The sequence below is a fragment of the Prunus mume genome, linkage group LG2, assembly GCF_029339155.1.
Source record: "Prunus mume cultivar Tortuosa linkage group LG2, ASM2933915v1, whole genome shotgun sequence".
NCBI lineage: Eukaryota > Viridiplantae > Streptophyta > Magnoliopsida > Rosales > Rosaceae > Prunus > Prunus mume.
Genome location: NC_142699.1, coordinates 26813746 through 26831688, shown reverse-complemented (window position 1 = coordinate 26831688; position 17943 = coordinate 26813746). Strand labels below are relative to the sequence as shown.

The 17943-nt window shown below is 36.2% G+C and overlaps 3 protein-coding genes and 1 pseudogene across 6 annotated transcripts; all 4 read left to right on the top strand.

Moving 5' to 3' along the window:
- Positions 1-1541: 1541 nt before the first annotated feature.
- On the top strand, positions 1542-3839 carry LOC103323983 (early light-induced protein 2, chloroplastic-like; annotated as a pseudogene). Its single transcript, XR_016124506.1, has 4 exons — positions 1542-1908; positions 2040-2117; positions 2321-2425; positions 3514-3839. The product of XR_016124506.1 is annotated as an early light-induced protein 2, chloroplastic-like (transcript).
- Positions 3840-7049: 3210 nt separating this feature from the next.
- Positions 7050-9053, top strand: LOC107880381 (early light-induced protein 2, chloroplastic-like). The gene is made up of 4 exons (XM_089046971.1): positions 7050-7218; positions 7348-7425; positions 7630-7694; positions 8664-9053. Exons 1-4 carry the CDS (start codon positions 7081-7083, stop codon positions 8941-8943), a joined length of 561 nt encoding a protein of 186 aa, XP_088903097.1. The 5' UTR covers positions 7050-7080; the 3' UTR covers positions 8944-9053.
- A 1919-nt stretch (positions 9054-10972) lies between these two features.
- Positions 10973-11936, top strand: LOC103323985 (early light-induced protein 2, chloroplastic-like). The gene is made up of 3 exons (XM_008226014.2): positions 10973-11225; positions 11312-11392; positions 11478-11936. The coding sequence occupies exons 1-3, from the start codon at positions 11073-11075 to the stop codon at positions 11820-11822; spliced, it is 579 nt and encodes a 192-aa protein (XP_008224236.1). The 5' UTR covers positions 10973-11072; the 3' UTR covers positions 11823-11936.
- A 2601-nt stretch (positions 11937-14537) lies between these two features.
- On the top strand, positions 14538-15671 carry LOC103323986 (early light-induced protein 1, chloroplastic-like). 3 transcript variants are annotated; one of them, XM_008226016.2, is made up of 3 exons: positions 14549-14798; positions 14970-15050; positions 15235-15671. In XM_008226016.2, the coding sequence occupies exons 1-3, from the start codon at positions 14673-14675 to the stop codon at positions 15577-15579; spliced, it is 552 nt and encodes a 183-aa protein (XP_008224238.2). In that variant the 5' UTR covers positions 14549-14672; the 3' UTR covers positions 15580-15671. The 3 variants fall into 3 exon arrangements, with proteins under 3 accessions (XP_088903464.1, XP_008224238.2, XP_008224237.2); XM_008226015.3 differs by having other exon boundaries at positions 14549-14816; XM_089047338.1 differs by lacking the exon at positions 14970-15050 and having other exon boundaries at positions 14538-14816.
- The last annotated feature ends 2272 nt before the right edge of the window (positions 15672-17943 follow it).

Sequence of the window (17943 nt, the reverse complement as noted above, 5' to 3'; positions counted from 1 at the left end):
GAGCAAATCCCAATGTAATCAGATGCTCATGTTGAAAATATGTTCTATTAGTTTTGTTTTGGTCGTCAAATCTCTCCCATGAAAGCAAACAATTGCTCTTTTCAACCATTAGATTAAATTTAAATGACTCACAAGTTAACAAAAAAGAGAATTTGCTTGAATTAATAATTAAAGGGTATTTTAAGAATAATGGTGGGTGGAAAGATAGGATTGTGTTTTTTCAAATTTATATGGTGGGTGGGAAAATAAGGTGGGCAGGAAAATAGGACAGGTTAGTAGAAATAATAGTACTCGTTTACAATTAGCATGGTTTATATGATTTAATGTATACATTTATTTTTTTTTAAAAATATAGAAATGGTAAGTACCAAAAAAATAATTATTTTAAAAAGAGCTTCCACCAAAAAATAATTAGTAAACTAATAATAAAATTTAATTAGCCCACCTGTCAAAAAATTCTTGATTCCGCACATCAATAGAAAGAAAAACAAACACATGTTGCTTGATGACTATGTTAAAATAGGGATCTTCCATCTGAGTTTGATTACTCCAAACCGAACCTTATACGTATACACCTAGAAAAGAAATATATCCGAAAGAAGGGCATCCAAGGAGTAGGTGTGGTGTGGTGTGATATTGGTCTACGTGTCTTTATTGGCATTGTTTTTGAAAGGATTAAAAGCAACCAAAAGTAATATGGGTTGGCAAAATAAGAAAAAAATAAATTCAAAGAATTTCTGGATCATAAAAAAAAATTTCTGAAAAATCACTTTGGATGCCTTTTAGGCTAATATATCCTACCCCGCAGTGAAATTAACATGAATTTATTGGGGCCAATTACGAAATGTCACTCAATTTTCCAATTACGAAATATCACACTAGCTTTGTCCTATAAGAATCCGTGAATACAGCTAAGATTCTTTGTGTGGTGCATATGCAAGTGCTAAGCTACAATACAAAGTGAAAACCTTGAACAAATGGGACCTCAGAAATCAGTGACTGAGACGTTGTGCTGTGTTTGGGGAGCCACGTCCCTCGTACCACCGTGTATGGACAAACAACAAAAAATGTCCAGAAGGCTCTCCAAGCTATCGAACAAATGCAACTGACTCTGAGAGAGCCAGAGCACGTATATGTAATCATCTGTATTTTTTCTTTCTCATGAAAATAAAGCAAAAGATTCAATGACAGGGAAGGGCAACTTTGTCTGCTATTACGAAAGTACTCGTGGCCCCGTTAGACATCGGCCGTCCTGCTCAAAGGATAAAAAAAGTGAAGACCCCGAACAAATTAATGTCACCACTGACTAGCGCGCGCATATGTATGTGCTGCAGCCACGTCTGTTATAACAAGAGAAACACAACCACGTCCCATTTCAATGAGAGAAACTTACATGTAACGGTGTATGTTTTTTTGAGTATGTCGACTCTTCTCATAACAACGTGTGATGAATTATGGAAGAAGAGAGAGAGGCCAAAAGAGATATTACTAAACTATATTCCATTTAGTCATTCGTGGACAAACAATCCACATGGCCCAGTATTAGTGGGAAAGCAAATAAGTGACGTGGTGCCAAATTATACACCGCTCAAAGAACTTCCCCCACTAGCTAGGGCCATTACACTGCTATACAAAGCCACTCAAGGCATACAAATTTAATAGACAAGATCAATAACGAGCAAGGCCTTGAAATCTTTTATCTCCTCTCTCTGTTTGTTTAAGAAGCATATATACAATTTACAAATACATACGATGGCTGCATCAGCTTCCATGCAATCAATATTCGTAGCTCATAACTCGGTGGCTCATGGAGCGGGGAAGAACAAATCAGTTCGAGTCAACCACCTTATTTCCGTGCCTGCTCTGCATATGTACTCCCACATGAGGGTACGATCGATGGTGGCCGAGGTAATTAATTATAACAAGTCTCTCTAGCTTTGTTATATTACGTGCTTTTCTTTTCATTTATGTGCATCTTCATCAGACTTCATCTACAGGGCATACTAATTGAACTGTGTCTGATTATCTTTCATTTGTAGGATGGTCAGAAGGAGCAACTGTCTACAGTAACAAATGCATAAAAAAGCCCACCGATTCTTGCACCTCTTCCTTCCCAGGTATAGTTGACATGTTATGTTGTCTGGCTATTAATTAACCGTGTTAATAAACATCACTCAAATTTGAAACTTAACAAAATAACATGTTAGATATTAGGGAGAAAGCATGAAACTCTCACAGGCAATCAGGAACCAATTTCTATATAACTAGTGTACAACCAAGTTCATGAATATGGTGACATAGATTGTTTTATTTATGGCAGGCTAGCACAAAATTTGCAGACTTGCTCGCACTCAGTGGGCCAGCGCCGGAGAGAATCAACGCAGGCTTGCAATGGTGGGGTTTGTTTCAGCTCTGGCAAATTAATGTTATTGATGAAAACACAAGAAATGTGAAGAGAACTTATGGAGTGAAGCCAAACGCGAGCATGAATCGACCACAAGCCTCAATATCCACAGGAAGAACAGTTGAATATAAGGTCTTGATCATATGTCCTCCATCTTCTCGAACAAATATTTGAAACGTGGTGATACAAATATGTTGAACCTTGTAAAATTCATAATTAGTGTCAGTCTTAACATGAAAGAAGTCTTGGTTCCCCAAATGCATGGACCCTCTTCCATTAATGTAATGACTTGAAGTCAAGTTTATCGTCTTCGATCATAACTTGTTCTACAAGTAGTTTATTTCATGTTTACCACTCTGAAGTCATTTAGGCTGAAAAGTCTTGAACCAGATTAAAAGTCATTGATCATCATCACCACACACATTCTTGTCCATGGAGCAGCGTCCATATGCATGGACCCACTTCCATTAATGTAATGACTTGAAGTCAAGTCCATCGTCTTCGATCATAACTTATTCTACAAATAGTTTATTTCGTGTCTATCACTCTGAAGTCATTAAGGTTGAAAAGTCTTGAACCAGCTTATAAGTTGTTAAAAAATAATGCACATTTGGTGGAGACTTCTACAAGCTAGCAGAGAATTTTCTAGAATAATTTATGCAAAGTCGGTGGATGTATTCCCTAAACATTAGTCACTAACTTAATTGAAGCTACAATATGTGGCTGGAATTACAAGTTAATGTCGGTTTACTAGAATAACCGATTTTACTACTTGGTTTGTTCCCTCTATAAATAGGCATTAAGCTTTCTGTTTGTAATCAAGCTAGTGATAAGGGCCAATAAGCCAAAAATAGGAAGGAGGCCAATAAGCCTAAACACTAGACACTAAACACTTTCTAGTTGAAGAAGGCCAATAAAGCTTATTACTAAAAACATCCTCTGTTTTATGACAAACATTCTTATCATGCTAATGTGGGACCAAACATCCTCTGTCTTTGGTTTCTGATGGTCTCCTATTTTGTTAGGAGGGTATCCTTGCTGGGGCTTAGAGGTAGAGCTACCAGTTGATATTTCTCCTTTAGTAAAGCTTATTTCCCCTGTTGTGGCAGTAGAGCTATCCAAGGGCGAGGATGTGTTTTCTCAGATATCCAACGGTGGAGTCTCGTTGTTCGTTGGCACTAGTATTTTGCTAACAGTGGCATCTTTGATACCTCTGTTCAAAGGAGTGAGCGTGGAGTCAAAATCAGATGGGATAATGACGTCAGATGCTGAGTTGTTGAATGGAAGGTTGGCCATGTTAGGTCTGGTAGCTTTAGTCTTCACTGAGTATGTGACTGGAGGGACACTTGTGTAATTAAGGTCTTAATCCTTTGGGGTGATTAGCTAAGTCTTTCACATGTATACATATATAACAATTTTCAAATTTTGATACTTCTATCAAGAATTAAACATGTTGCCACAAAACAAATACAAAGAAAAGGATGATGATGGGTCATCAGATGGAGAAAAACTTCAAGAATATTAGTATAAGCCTAAAGATAATGCTTAGTTTTACAATTAGGAAATGTCATACTAGCTTTGATCTCAACAACTTGTTACATTGTAAAAATGCCAATTTCTTCTCCTCCAAAACTCTTTTTATAAATAATACCATCATACGGGGCATATATGTAAGCATTCATGCAAATAGGAATGATTAATGGTTCATTTGGTTGATTATTCCAAATCTTGGGAGCCCTGTGCCATCGTCTAGCCCACACAGCTTGATTATAAGGTTAAATTATTTGTTTACTATAATTCATGTATGTCAAGATTTTGAATAAGCCGGACATGAAGAATACAAAAAGATTCCAAATAACTCATTGCATGTATAGTAATTTCAAAATCATTCTAAATAAATGTAATACCTAGTTATTTCAAATAAATTTAATCTTTTGTTTTTTAATTTTGTTTTTTAATTTTATTTTCAAAAATAGCTTTGTTATCATATCCAAATCATGTATTTCAAATACCTCCATCCAAATGGAGCTTAATAGCCACAAATTTGAACCTAAACATTAAGAATTCCCTTGATCATCATAAGAGGACTGCTACAACTGATTTCTAACCCTATATCCATTTATTTGAACCTAAACATACAAGTGACTTCAAACCTAAACATTTATAGTAGGGGGCCCTCTGTCCCTATGGCCCCATGATAAAACAGATATGCATTAATAGCTAGAAATTAATCGCGCGATTGACTTTACATTTTCCTCATCATAAATATATAACGAATTCAATACTCCATAATTTATGTGAGTATTAGTAATATACACACAAAAAAGAGAGATGCAGCGTCAAATACACATATAGCAGAATATAGTGTCACAATAGCAAAAAATGCAGATAATAATTCCTTGTGTTGTGCATGCAATTGCCGAGCTACAATACGTACAAAGATGAAAAAGAGAAAACCTTGAACAAATGGTGGGACTTCATAAATCTCTAAATGGGAGCCACTTCTTTGGTTGTGCATATGCAAGTGCCAAGCTACAACACAAAGTGAAAACCTTGAACAAATGGGACCTCAGAAATCAGTGACTGAGACGTTGTGCTGTGTTTGGGGAGCCACGTCCCTCGTACCACCATGTATGGACAAAAAATGTCCATAGGCTCTCCAAGCTATCGAACAAATGCAACTGACTGTGAGAGAGCCAGAGCACGTATATGTAATCATCTGTATTTTTTCTTTCTCATGAAAATAAAGCAAAAGATTCAATGACAGGGAAGGGCAAGTTTGCTATTACGAAAGTACTCGTGGCCCCGTTAGACATCGGCCGTCCTGCTCAAAGGATCAAAAAAGTGAAGACCCAGAACAAATTAATGTCACCACTGACTAGCGCGCATATGTATGTGCTGCAGCCACGTCCGTTATAATGAGAGAAACACAACAACGTCCCGTTTCAATGAGAGAAACTTACATGTAACGGTGTATGTTTTTTTTAGTATGTCGACTCTTCTCATAACAACATGTAATGAATTATGGAAGAAGAGAGAGAGGCCGAAAGAGATATTACTAAACTATATTCCATTCAGTCATTCGTGGACAAACAATCCACATGGCCCAGTATTAGTGGGAAAGCAAATAAGTGACGTGGTGCCAAATTATACACCGCTCAAAGAACTTCCCCCACTAGCTAGGGCCATTACACAGCTATACAAAGCCACTCAAGGCATACAAATTTAATAGACAAGATCAATAACAAACAAGGCCTTGAAATCTTTTATCTCTACTCTCTGTTTGTTTAAGAAGTATATATACAATTTATAGTAAATTTGGCTTACACCCTTTAAATTCAATTTGTCATACCTAAAATCCTTCACTTTTTGTTCCTATAAATAATACCCAATTTGTATAAGTAAAAACCCATGACTAGGATCCAACTCAGCAAGATACCTAATTAAGCATAAAATCTGATTTATTGTACTTTTCAGATTCCAAAAATACCCCCAACTAAGCCATTATTGCATTTTGTATATTAATGTAGGAATCAATATGGAAACAGTTTTTAATTGGATTGTATATAATGACAGATGTTGAATTTGGAAATATCTCCAAATGGTTGTAATAGATGTAGGAATTAATTTTGGAACATTTTAAAAAAAAATTAACAATAAATTCAAATTTGGGTAATTGGTTTGTTTAATAAAATGTTTATGTTATTTTCTTTTTATGAATTATACATGACTAATAATCCACTTTATAATTGTTTATGAATAAAACTGTACATACTAATTATGTTGAAAAAATAATGTACCTATCTGTTTTATGAAAAATATAATTTACCTAGTATGAAAAGTGTACATAATTATCTATTCCAATATACCTACATTAATTTTAATGTACTTACTATTAGGATTTAGGTATTATATGTCATCCAATGTACCTACCATTTGAATAATATACCTACTACGAATAAAGTACCTATTATTTATCTAAATAATGTACCTATTTTTTACTATAAATAATATAGCCTTTTTTCTCTGAATAAAGTACCTATTATTTGTTTTATCAAACGTAATTTTTTTAAATGAACCTATTTTCTCTCTCCAAATAACTTACCAATTTTTTTCCTCTAATAATGTACCTATCTTTCCTCTTCAAATAATGTACCTATATTTTATATAAATTATTGTGTACCTATTTTTAATTATGAAAAATATACGCAATTACAAAGTAACTGACTTTTTTTTGGGTAAATAATATACCTATATTTTATATGTATATATTTATATTATATTTTTCATAGGTACATTATTGGATATGTAATTTACAGAATTTTTTTGTTTGTTTGCAATTTTAGGGGGCGAGATGTGAGAGGGAATGACAACTAAAAGAAATGGGGTGATTGATATGCTATTAATAGGGAGTATATTAATTACAATTATGGCAGTTAATGAAATGCTTGAAATAAATTATAAATAAAATATGAAGTTTAGTGGCAACGATGTAAAAACATAGAAATACTACGACCTCTTATATCCTACTGGTCATTTAAATTTGAATTTGGGTTTTCAACGTAGTTATATAGATAGATGGGTTTGTGTCTAGGGGATATCAGTTGTATGGGCTTATATTGGAATTGGAGTCTCTCTACAATTTACAAATACATACAATTGCTGCATCAGCTTCCATGCAATCAATATTCGTAGCTAATAACTCGGTGGCTCATGGAGAGGGGAAAAGCAAATCAGTTCGAGTCAACCACCTTATTTCCGTGCCTGCTCTGCATATGTACTCCCACATGAGGGTACGATCGAAGGTGGCCAAGGTAATTAATTATAACAAGTCTCTCTAGCTTTGTTATATTACGTGCTTTTCTTTTGATTTATGTGCATCTTCATCAGACTTCATCTATAGGGCATACTAATTGAACTGTCTGATTATCTTTCATTTGTAGGATGGTCAGAAGGAGCAACCGTGTACAGTAACAGATGCATCAAAAAGCCCACCGATTCTTGCACCTCTTCCTTCCAAGGTATAGTTGACATGTTATGTTATCTGGCTATTAATTAACCGGGCTAATAAACGTCGCTTAATTTTGAAACTTAACAAAATAACATGTTAGATATTAGGCAGAAAGCATGACATCTCTCACAGGCAATCAGGAACCAATTTCTATATAACTAGTGTACAAACAAGTTCATGAATATGGTGACATAGATTGTTTTATTTATGGCAGGCTAGCACAAAATTTGCAGACTTGCTCGCACTCAGTGGGCCAGCGCCGGAGAGAATCAACGGCAGGCTTGCAATGGTGGGGTTTGTTTCAGCTCTGGCAAATTAATGTTATTGATGAAAACACAAGAAATGTGAAGAGAACTTATGGAGTGAAGCCAAACGCGAGCATGAATCGACCACAAGCCTCAATATCCACAGGAAGAACAGTTGAATATAAGGTCTTGATCAAATGTCTTCCATCTTCTCGAACAAATATTTGAAATGCGGTGATACAAATATGTTGAACCTCGTAAAATTCATAATTAGTGTCAGTCTTAACATGAAAGAAGTCTTGGTTCCCCAAATGCATGGACCCTCTTCCATTAATGTAATGACTTGAAGTCAAGTTTATCGTCTTCGATCATAACTTATTCTACAAGTAGTTTATTTCGTGTCTATCACTCTGAAGTGATTAAGGTTGAAAAGTCTTGAACCAGCTTATAAGTTGTTGAAAAATAATGCACATTTGGTGGAGACTTCTACAAGCTAGCAGAGAATTTTCTAGAATAATTTATGCAAAGTCGGTGGATGTATTCCCTAAACACTAGTCACTAACTTAATTGAAGCTACAATATGTGGCTGGAATTACAAGTTAATGTCGGTTTACTAGAATAACCGATTTTACTACTTGGTTTGTTCCCTCTATAAATAGGCATTAAGCTTTCTATTTGTAATCAAGCTAGTGATAAGGGCCAATAAGCCAAAAATAGGAAGGAGGCCAATAAGCCTAAACACTAGACACTAAACACTTTCTAGTTGAAGAAGGCCAATAAAGCTTATTACTAAAAACATCCTCTGTTTTATGACAAACATTCTTATCATGCTAATGTGGGACCAAACATCCTCTGTCTTTGGTTTCTGATGGTCTCCTATTTTGTTGGGAGGGTATCCTTGCTGGGGCGTAGAGGTAGAGCTACCAGTTGATATTTCTCCTTTAGTAAAGCTTATTTCCCCTGTTGTGGCAGTAGAGCTATCCAAGGTGAGGATCAACGGCAGGCTTGCAATGGTGGGGTTTGTCTCGGCTCTGGCATTAGAACTATACAATGGCCAAGATGTGTTTGCTCAGATATCCAACGGTGGAGTCACGTTGTTCGTTGCCACTAGTATTTTGCTCTCTGTGGCATCCTTGGTTCCTCTGTTTAAAGGGGCGAGCGTGGAGTCCAGATCAGATGGGATCATGACCTCTGATGCTGAGCTGTTGAATGGAAGGCTGGCCATGTTAGGTCTGGTAGCTTTTGTCTTCACTGAGTATGTGAAGGGAGGGACTCTAGTCTAGGTCTCAATGATTTCCGGTGCTAAATGCCTTGTAAAAGGCTTTCACACATGTTTTTTTTTTTTTGGGCTTCATATGCCTTGTAAAAGTCTTTCACATGTACACTTATTTAGTATTTACAAGTGCTTATAAGAATAAAGATATGTTAACAATGGTTATACCCTTAATATACTCTTAATTTGACAGCAAATTTGTCTATGTCAAGAACCGAACAATGTTGATGCCACCACATCAATAATAAGAAGAAAAACATGTTTTGCCAGATGACTAATAGGTTAAATTTAAAGTAGAGGGATCTCCCATGTGAGTTTGGTTACTCCAAACTTAACCTAATATGCACACATAGAAATGAATGATATCCACATACATAGAGACAGCAAGGGCCATGCAAAGAGTACTGGTGTGCTATGGACCTAATTATAACTATCTCCCAAGTCAGAGTACGTAGAATTGTAGAGAATTTGAGTCATTTGGCAGTTTTACTACGTGGAAAAGGAAATGGATCTATTTATCATAAAATAGCTGAGGACAATAGCGTCACTCAAGAAAAAATTTACAATTAGGAAATGTCATACTTGTTTCGGCCCATCATAATCGGTGAAAATAAGAACACCTAAAAAATGTGAACCGGCCGGTGTGGCATCTCTCAATTTACAAATTTTGGTCTCAACCGCTTGTTGCATTGTAAGAAGGGTTAATTATATTTTTGGTCACTGAGGTTTGGCTCGAAATCAAATTTGGTCACCGTAATTTTAATCTTCCCAATTTCGTCATTGTATTAGCATTAGTTAGCAAATCCAATCCAATCTCTCAATTCTGTCAATTTGCTTAATTAAAAAATGTAATTAACCCTCGTAAAAATATGTCAATTTCTTCTCCTCCGAGATTCTTCTTATAAATAATACCATCATACGGGGCATATATATAGGCATTTGTCCAAATATGTAGGAATGATTAAGAGTTCATTTGTTGATTCCAAATATTGGGATGTAGATGATTCCAATCCTAGCATTTTTTCCTAACCATAAATATAACAAATTCCATCTTGTCTTTACTAAAAAATTAAAAAATAGAAAAAAGATCATTCCATCTTCTGCTTATTTATCAAACGTTGGATGTTTCAAAGAAATATTATATCGTTAAAATACAGATTCAATAGTTGCGTATAGCATAATTTCTTGTCAAAAAACAAACGGATATTGTTGGGGGTAGTATGGGTATTGAGAAAGGTCAAACAATGCGTCTCAAGAAATCAGGTGACCCACCCATCACATAGATTTTTCTCAATGAATGGTTGAATTTTAGGGTTAGTATCTAATTTATTCTATTAGTAATAATATACACGTAAGAGAGATGCAGCGTCAAATTCACATACAGAAACAGAAGAATATACACGTAACGTAAGAGTCCTTGTGTTGCGCACATGCAAGTGCCAAGCTATCAGCCACATTACAAGGATGAAAAAAGTGAATACCTGGAACAAAAGGGACCTCATGAAATCACTGACTGGGACGTTGTAGTGTGTTTGGGGAGCCACGTCCCTCGTACCACCGTGTATGATCGATGTATGGACAACACAACAAAAACATGCCCACAAGTATATATATGCAATCATCTATTGTTTTTCTTTCTCATGAAAATATAAGCCAAAAAGATCTACTAAAATACTCGTGGCCCTGTGAGGCATCGGTCCTCCTGCTCAAATGATTTTTGTTTTTTTTTTAAAAAGGTGTAGAGCCTTGACAAATTGACATGACCACACCGACTAGTAACATGCGGTAAATCCTGCAGCTACGTTATGTGTTGAGAAAAACTTATATGTGACGGTGTATATTTCTTTGAGTATGTCGACTCTTCTCATACCCTGTGAGTTATAGAAGAGGATGAGAGATAGACAGACAGGACTATTGCTAAACTATTTTCCATACGCGGCCCATCATTAGTGGGAAAGCAAATAGTGACGTGGTGCCAAACTATACACCGTTCAAATCAAAGAACTTCCCCCACTAGCTATAAAAAGCCACTCAAGGCATACAAATTTATAATACACAAGATCAATAAACAAGCAAAGCTTTCAAATCTATTCTCTCTGATTTATTAGTGTTTAATTGAGAAGCATATACACAAATACAATGGCTGCATCATCATCTTCCATGCAATCAATATTTCTTGCTAGCTCCGTTGCTTATGGAGCTGGAAAGAACAAATCTGTTGGAGTGAGCCACCTTGTTGCACCAACTCTGCATAGCTACCCTCACATGATGAGGGTAAGCTCGATGGCCAGGGTATATATATTCATAAGTCTCTAGCTATAATGCATGTGTATTAATGATATTAATTCAACTTTGTCTAATTCATCTCCCATTTGTAGGATGGTCAGAAGAAGCAACCATCTACAGTAACAAATGCATCAAAAGTTCCTCCACCTTCTCCTTCTTCTCCTCCTCCCAAGGTAGTTTTACTAATCTACATGTGTGTATATTCACAATCACAATATATAATTTAACTACACTAACGAAGTTCAATATATATGGCAGGTTAGCGCCAAGTTATCGGACTTGTTTGCCTTCAGTGGGCCAGCCCCAGAGAGAATCAACGGCAGGCTTGCAATGGTAGGGTTTGTCTCAGCTCTGGCAGTGGAACTATACAATGGCCAAGATGTGTTTGCTCAGATATCCAACGGTGGAGTCTCGTTGTTCGTTGCCACTAGTATTTTGCTCTCTGTGGCATCCTTGATTCCTCTGTTTAAAGGGGTGAGCGTGGAGTCCAGATCAGATGGGATCATGACCTCTGATGCTGAGCTGTTGAATGGAAGGCTGGCCATGTTAGGTCTGGTAGCTTTGGTCTTCACTGAGTATGTGAAGGGAGGGACTCTAGTCTAGATCTCAATCATTTCCGGTGTTTTTTTTTGGCTTAATATGCCTTGTAAAAGTCTTTCACTTGTATACTTATTTAGTGTTTACAAATGCTTATAAGAATTTCATCACATTTTGATACTTCAGAATCTAATATACTCTTAATTTATCAGCACAAAAATATGTTTACAATGGTTACTGATTATTCCAAAAACAAAACAATAGTCACTGATAATAAGCTTTACATTCATGTATTTCCATGTGTTTATTTACATATAAGGAATTATTTAATACACAGGTTCTATCGAAAAATACTTAATCAAATATTTCCAAGAATGGGAATCGAATCAATTATCCTCTCCTAATTGATCTGATTCATGTTCTTTTTATCCTATTTCATTTCTCCTCATAAACATTGCTGGTAAGTAAACATGCCGTATAAAAGGAGATCAAGGACAAAATTAGGCTCGGAGCTTTGTTTTCAAAAGGAAAGGATTGGGCGGTGCAGATTTAAATACCCAATAGAAATCCAAGCGGTGGCCACGTGGGAGTGGGTCGAAATTATCAGAAAGGATCTTGCCTCCATTTCTTCACGTGGGTTTAGCAGGCAAAGATAAGATTAAGCGAAGCATTAAATGCTCTTCAGTGTTACCCAAACTATCGGATATTTTGTTTATCTTCATCATTCCGAAGCCAATTCACTTCTCCTGATGTCACTATGCCATCAAGTGTCACTATATTATCAAAAAATTGAGGTTGGAAGGAGACACACTCAATCTCTCAGACAGATTTCAAACTTGATCAACTTGGTCTCAAGTTTCTCAACACCCTTCTTGCTTTCACTCCATTGGCAGAACTAACAACAAGGCTACCATGGGCTCAAGGCCAGGTAGCCTTAAAAAAATCAAAATATACTATATGTATTGTAGTATCATTCATTTTATAAAAGCTTAGTAATCCACTCAAATGTAGCCTAGTAATCTATATTATCCACTCAACTTTGTAGGCCTATAATCATTTTATATATATTTAATTTGTTTGCTCAGTTAAGAAACATAATCCTTTAATAAACACTCATGACTTTAACAATCATCATATCATCTGTTACAATTAAGTAGCATGATTTATATGATTTAATGTATACTTTTATTTTCAGAGAAATTATAGAAACTATAAGTACAAAAAAAGAGCATTAGATTTTAAGCTAATAACTTTAGCTAGCCTATTCGTTGAAAGATTCCTGGTTCCGCTCTTGTTTCACTCTTTAATTTCCAGTTGACAACTTTTGAGAAATCTCTTGTTTATTTGCTCTGCCTTATTCTTTGGTTGGTATGATTTCTTGTTGAAAATAAGCCCTAACTATGATTGTTTAGTTTCATTATATTTCATTTCAGGCAGTCCAAATTGAAGTTTTTTCAATCCGATTCCTTTTCATTTAGTTGTATTTTAGTCCGATCGAACTTGTTTTCTTTCTTTTTAGTTTGTAATGTCCTTTAGACACAGTTTCATAAGTATTTGAAGCAATTAGTTTCGTCTAATTTCCACATTAGCACTTTGCTTTCTTTGAGTTTATAATCGCATAACTGGAAATATTGAAGTCCTTAACAAACTAGACATAGAAAAGAATCAACCAAAGCTAATTCCCCACTTGTAGCACAATAGCTTGAAGAGAAATTAAGATTTCTCAAGTCTCGCAAGACATCCACATTATTTCCGGTCTAAATCACACTATTTCTATTGGGCTTTCTAGTACCAATAGTGGCACGCCTGAAACTAAATTTGTACAATATAGAATTGATCCCAAATTAGGATGAACAGAGAGATTGTGTATAAACGAATAATTTCGTTTTGAAATGCAAAATTTGAGTATGTTACCTTTTGAATTGGAAATGGTCTAGAAAAAAAAAAATCCTACGAATACCCGCCTATATGTATGTGGTAAGTTATTGTAGAAATTGGTCATGCACCCAAATGCCACCAACCTAAGCATTTTCCTCACCAGAAATATACGAAGTTCTTCTTGTGTTTACCGAAAGAAAATATATATATATATATATATATCATTCCATTTTCTGCTTATTTATCAAATGCGTACGCTTGATGTTTCAAAAAATTATTATATTTGTTAAAATACACATTCAATAGAATAGTAATGCAGCTAAGATTCCTTCTGTGTTGCATGTAATGCAACTGTGCCTAGCTACACACTGAAACGATAAAAGAACTGAGTCACTGACTGGTACGTTGGGGAGCCACGTCCCTCATCACTACCATGGACAAAGACGAGGATAAATACCCACAAAGCTCTCCTCCTAGCCAGCTATGCAAGGTCGACGACAACAAAATAATATTTTCTTTTTACTTTGTCGACATATAAAAAAAAAAAAAAAATCCTTTCTGACGAAAATGAAGCAAATGATCCGTGGTGTAGTGCAATTGTCCTCTAGCTGAAGGCTTCAAAGTACTCGTGGCCCCGTGAAACATCGCTCCTCCTACCCAAAAGATTTAAAAAAAGTGTTCAACACCTTGACCAAATTAAATGTGACCTCAGAATACAACCACGTCTCTTTTTTAGGCTGAGAGAAACTTTCATGTAACGAGTTGTATATTCCTTAGAGTCTACTGATTCTCTCAACGTTATTAGTCCTCATGGCACTCACAGAGCAAATAAGAGATGTGGTGCCAAATTGTACACCGCTCAAGAGCTTCCCCGCGCTAGGGCCATTACACTATAAAAAGGCAGTCAAGGGATACAACTTTGATATCAAGATCTCAAGCACAAACATCTCCAAATAGCTTCTACTCAAATCTTTGCTGCAGCATCAATTTCCTAAGTGGGTCCATTTTTAGTGTTTAAGAAATACAGATACAAATACAATGGCAGCATCATCTTCCATGCAATCAATATTCCTAGCTAATAACTTGGTGGCTTATGGAGCCAGAAATAACAAATCAGTTGGTCCATTTTCAGTGCCTGCTCTGCATAGGTACCCTAACATGAAGGTACGCTCAATGGCCAAGGTAATTAATTATAACAAGTCTCTCTAGCTTTGTCTAACATTATACTAATTGTGTGTTTATCTTTTGATTTATTTGCATCTTCAACTATAGTGCTTATAAGTTATAAATTAATTATACTAATTAAACTATGTCTGATTTATATCTCATTTTTAGGATGGTAAGAAGGAGCAACCATCTACAGTAACAAATGCATCAAAAAATCCTCCACCATCTAATACACCTTTTCCTACAAAGGTAGTTGTCTAACATCTGCAGTTCGAGAATTATTATATCGTTAAATTGTCTCATATGTTATGTTGTTTGACTGTAAATTAATTAACTCTTTAACAAAAGAAGAAAAAGAATATAACTAAATAGTTATTTTAATCGTGGAAAATGGCATTCAAGAGGTGACACATATTTTCTTTCTTTATGGCAGGTTAGCACAAAATTTTCGGACTTGCTTGCATTCAGTGGGCCAGCCCCGGAGAGAATCAACGGCAGGCTTGCAATGGTGGGGTTTGTTTCAGCCCTCGCAGTGGAGCTATTCAAGGGACAGGATCTGTTTGCCCAGATATCCGACGGTGGAGTGACGTTGTTCGTTGGCACTAGTATTTTGCTGTCAGTGGCATCTTTGATTCCTTTGTTTAAAGGCGTGAGTGTGGAGTCGAAATCAGATGGGATAATGACGTCCGATGCTGAGTTATTGAATGGAAGGTTGGCCATGTTAGGTCTAGTAGCTTTGGCCTTCACTGAATATGTGACGGGAGGGACTCTAGTTTAGGTCTCAATCATTTCCGGCCTTGTAAAAGTCTTCCACATGTATACTTATTTAGTGCTTACAAAAATTTATAAGAATTTCATCTCATTTTGATACTTCTGAATCTAATGTACTTCTAATTTATTAGCATAAAGATATGTCACCTCTCAAGGGCAAATCATGTACAAAATTTTCCGAAGTTTTGAACTATAAAAGCTTTGGAGAGAATGCTTTTGGGATAAGTTGGAAACATTCAAAAAGATTTGGGAAGGATTTGACCTATACCATTGAAGTACTCTTCCCTATGGGGTTTCAAGAAGTCATCAAAAATTTTAGATTTACCTAAAATTTTCCTCAAATCAAGTTAGATGGATAGGAGGCCCCCATTGCAATACAAGTGCACATCACTAAATATGACCTTTTACTCAAACTCATAATCATATTAAAGGAATTTACAAGGAAGAGGTTTCTCATCTTAAACATATAAACAGCTTCTCCAAAATAATGCCATTATACTGGGAATGCAAACACCCATTAAGTAGAACATTGGTGATTTCCTTGATCACAACAGAAACAAATTTCATCTTAATTTCTTTTATTTATGAAATGTTTGATGATAAAATACACATTCAATTTTCAACATATTTCACTTGAGAACGAGTGAGGCAACTCAAAATGGGTGTTAGCGACTCCGATTTTGATGATCGTATACGATTGACCAGGAGGCTATTGTCCCTACTTGTCCTTTTTGCTACATGTTCCATCTTGAGTAAGGTATGCTATTGTCACATCCCGGATCGTAACACGCTATTGTCCACTTTGGGCCCCCTGCCCTCACAGTTTTGTTTCTGGGAACTCATGAGCAACCTCCCAGTGGGTCACCTATCCTGTGGGAACTCATGAGCAACTTCTCAGTGGGTCACCTATTCTGGGATTGATCTAGCTCAAACTCGCTTAACTTCGGAGTTCTCATGACTCCGAAGCCAGTGAGCTCCCAAAAGGCCTCATGCTAGATGGAGGTGGACATGTACATATAAGGCACATCACCCATTCTCCGTTAGTCGATGTGGGATGTTACAATCCACCCCCCTTAAGGGCCCGACGTCCTCGTCGGCACACTCGCATCACACGGCAGAGTGGCTCTGATACCATTATGTCACATCCCAGATTGGCTATGTCATGGCACGATATTGTCCGCTTTGGGGCCCCTGCCCTCAAGGTTTTATTTCTGAGAACTCACGAGCAACTTCTCAGTAGGTCACCCATCCTATGATTGTTCTAGCTCAAACTCGCTTAACTTCGGAGTTCTCATGACTCAGAAGCTAGTAAGCTCCCAAAAGGTCTCATGCTAGATGGAGGTGAGCATGTACATATAAGACATATCAACCCCTCTCTGTTGATCGATGTGAGATGTTACAGCTATGATGGGAAATATTTGCTAAAAGTCCTCTGAGAAACTAAGGCACAACAAAGAATGGCAAAGTTATGTGGATTGTGACTACTAGGAAGCTATGCAAGGTTTGGTAGTTTATGGGACTGTTTGAATTCTAAACCTATAAGAGTATCTATAATGATGGTGTGTAAAGCTACTTTTACATTCACTTTACACTTCTAGAGGATGTAAATGTAAAGTGAATGTAAATGTGATTTTTGCTCCAATAAAAGCATCTCCATTGCAAGATGTGTAAATTGGAGGTGTAAAGCCACATTTACATCTCTATTTCACCTCTGGAAGATTTAAATGTTGTTTTTCCTCTAATAGAATAGATGTAAATTAGAGATGTAAAAAGGAAATGAAATGAAATGAAATGAAATGAAGTGATTTTATATCAAGTTGAAACAAAATGATATTTCTGGTATTTTGGTAGCGATTTCACCTTTTATATGCTTGGAGCCCACCACTTTTGCATTATTTCTCCTTCTTTTCAACATGTGGGGCCCATCAAATGAGAATGTAAAATCATATGTAAGAGCATCACCAATGGTCACATGTAAATCCAAATGTATGCTAAATATACATCTTTCTTGCCTGGAAACTCCTACAGTGAGAGTATGTAAAAGGTTGTAAAATTGCATTTGATGTCGGAGATGCAAAAAAAGTTCTATGTTTACATCTGTTTTTACACCTTTGGAACGAGCCTCACCACTTAGAAAGGAGGAGAGAGGATAGAGGATTAAAGCTGAATCACACTTCTAACTCGCCCAGCACGCGCAATTGCAGAATACTCGTCATACAAAGTCTTGTGGTGGGCTCATAGTTGATTCAATTTGGAAACAAATTCCAACACCTACAAAATCTAGTGGCTGTGATTTCTTCTTTCAAAGTGGACGACCAGGATTCATTCTATACAAACCCAACCAATAGCTTGATTCTCAAAATGCGTCTTT

Coding starts and splice junctions, on each gene's coding strand:
- LOC103323986 (XM_008226015.3), top strand. CDS start 14,673: ATGGCAGCATCATCTTCCATGCAATCAATATTCCTAGCTAATAACTTG. Junction 14,817..14,969: donor AGGTACGCTCAATGGCCAAG/GTAATTAATTAT, acceptor TCTCATTTTTAG/GATGGTAAGAAGGAGCAACC. Junction 15,051..15,234: donor ATACACCTTTTCCTACAAAG/GTAGTTGTCTAA, acceptor TCTTTATGGCAG/GTTAGCACAAAATTTTCGGA.
- LOC103323985 (XM_008226014.2), top strand. CDS start 11,073: ATGGCTGCATCATCATCTTCCATGCAATCAATATTTCTTGCTAGCTCC. Junction 11,226..11,311: donor GGGTAAGCTCGATGGCCAGG/GTATATATATTC, acceptor TCCCATTTGTAG/GATGGTCAGAAGAAGCAACC. Junction 11,393..11,477: donor CTTCTTCTCCTCCTCCCAAG/GTAGTTTTACTA, acceptor TATATATGGCAG/GTTAGCGCCAAGTTATCGGA.
- LOC107880381 (XM_089046971.1), top strand. CDS start 7,081: ATGCAATCAATATTCGTAGCTAATAACTCGGTGGCTCATGGAGAGGGG. Junction 7,219..7,347: donor TACGATCGAAGGTGGCCAAG/GTAATTAATTAT, acceptor TTTCATTTGTAG/GATGGTCAGAAGGAGCAACC. Junction 7,426..7,629: donor TTGCACCTCTTCCTTCCAAG/GTATAGTTGACA, acceptor TATTTATGGCAG/GCTAGCACAAAATTTGCAGA.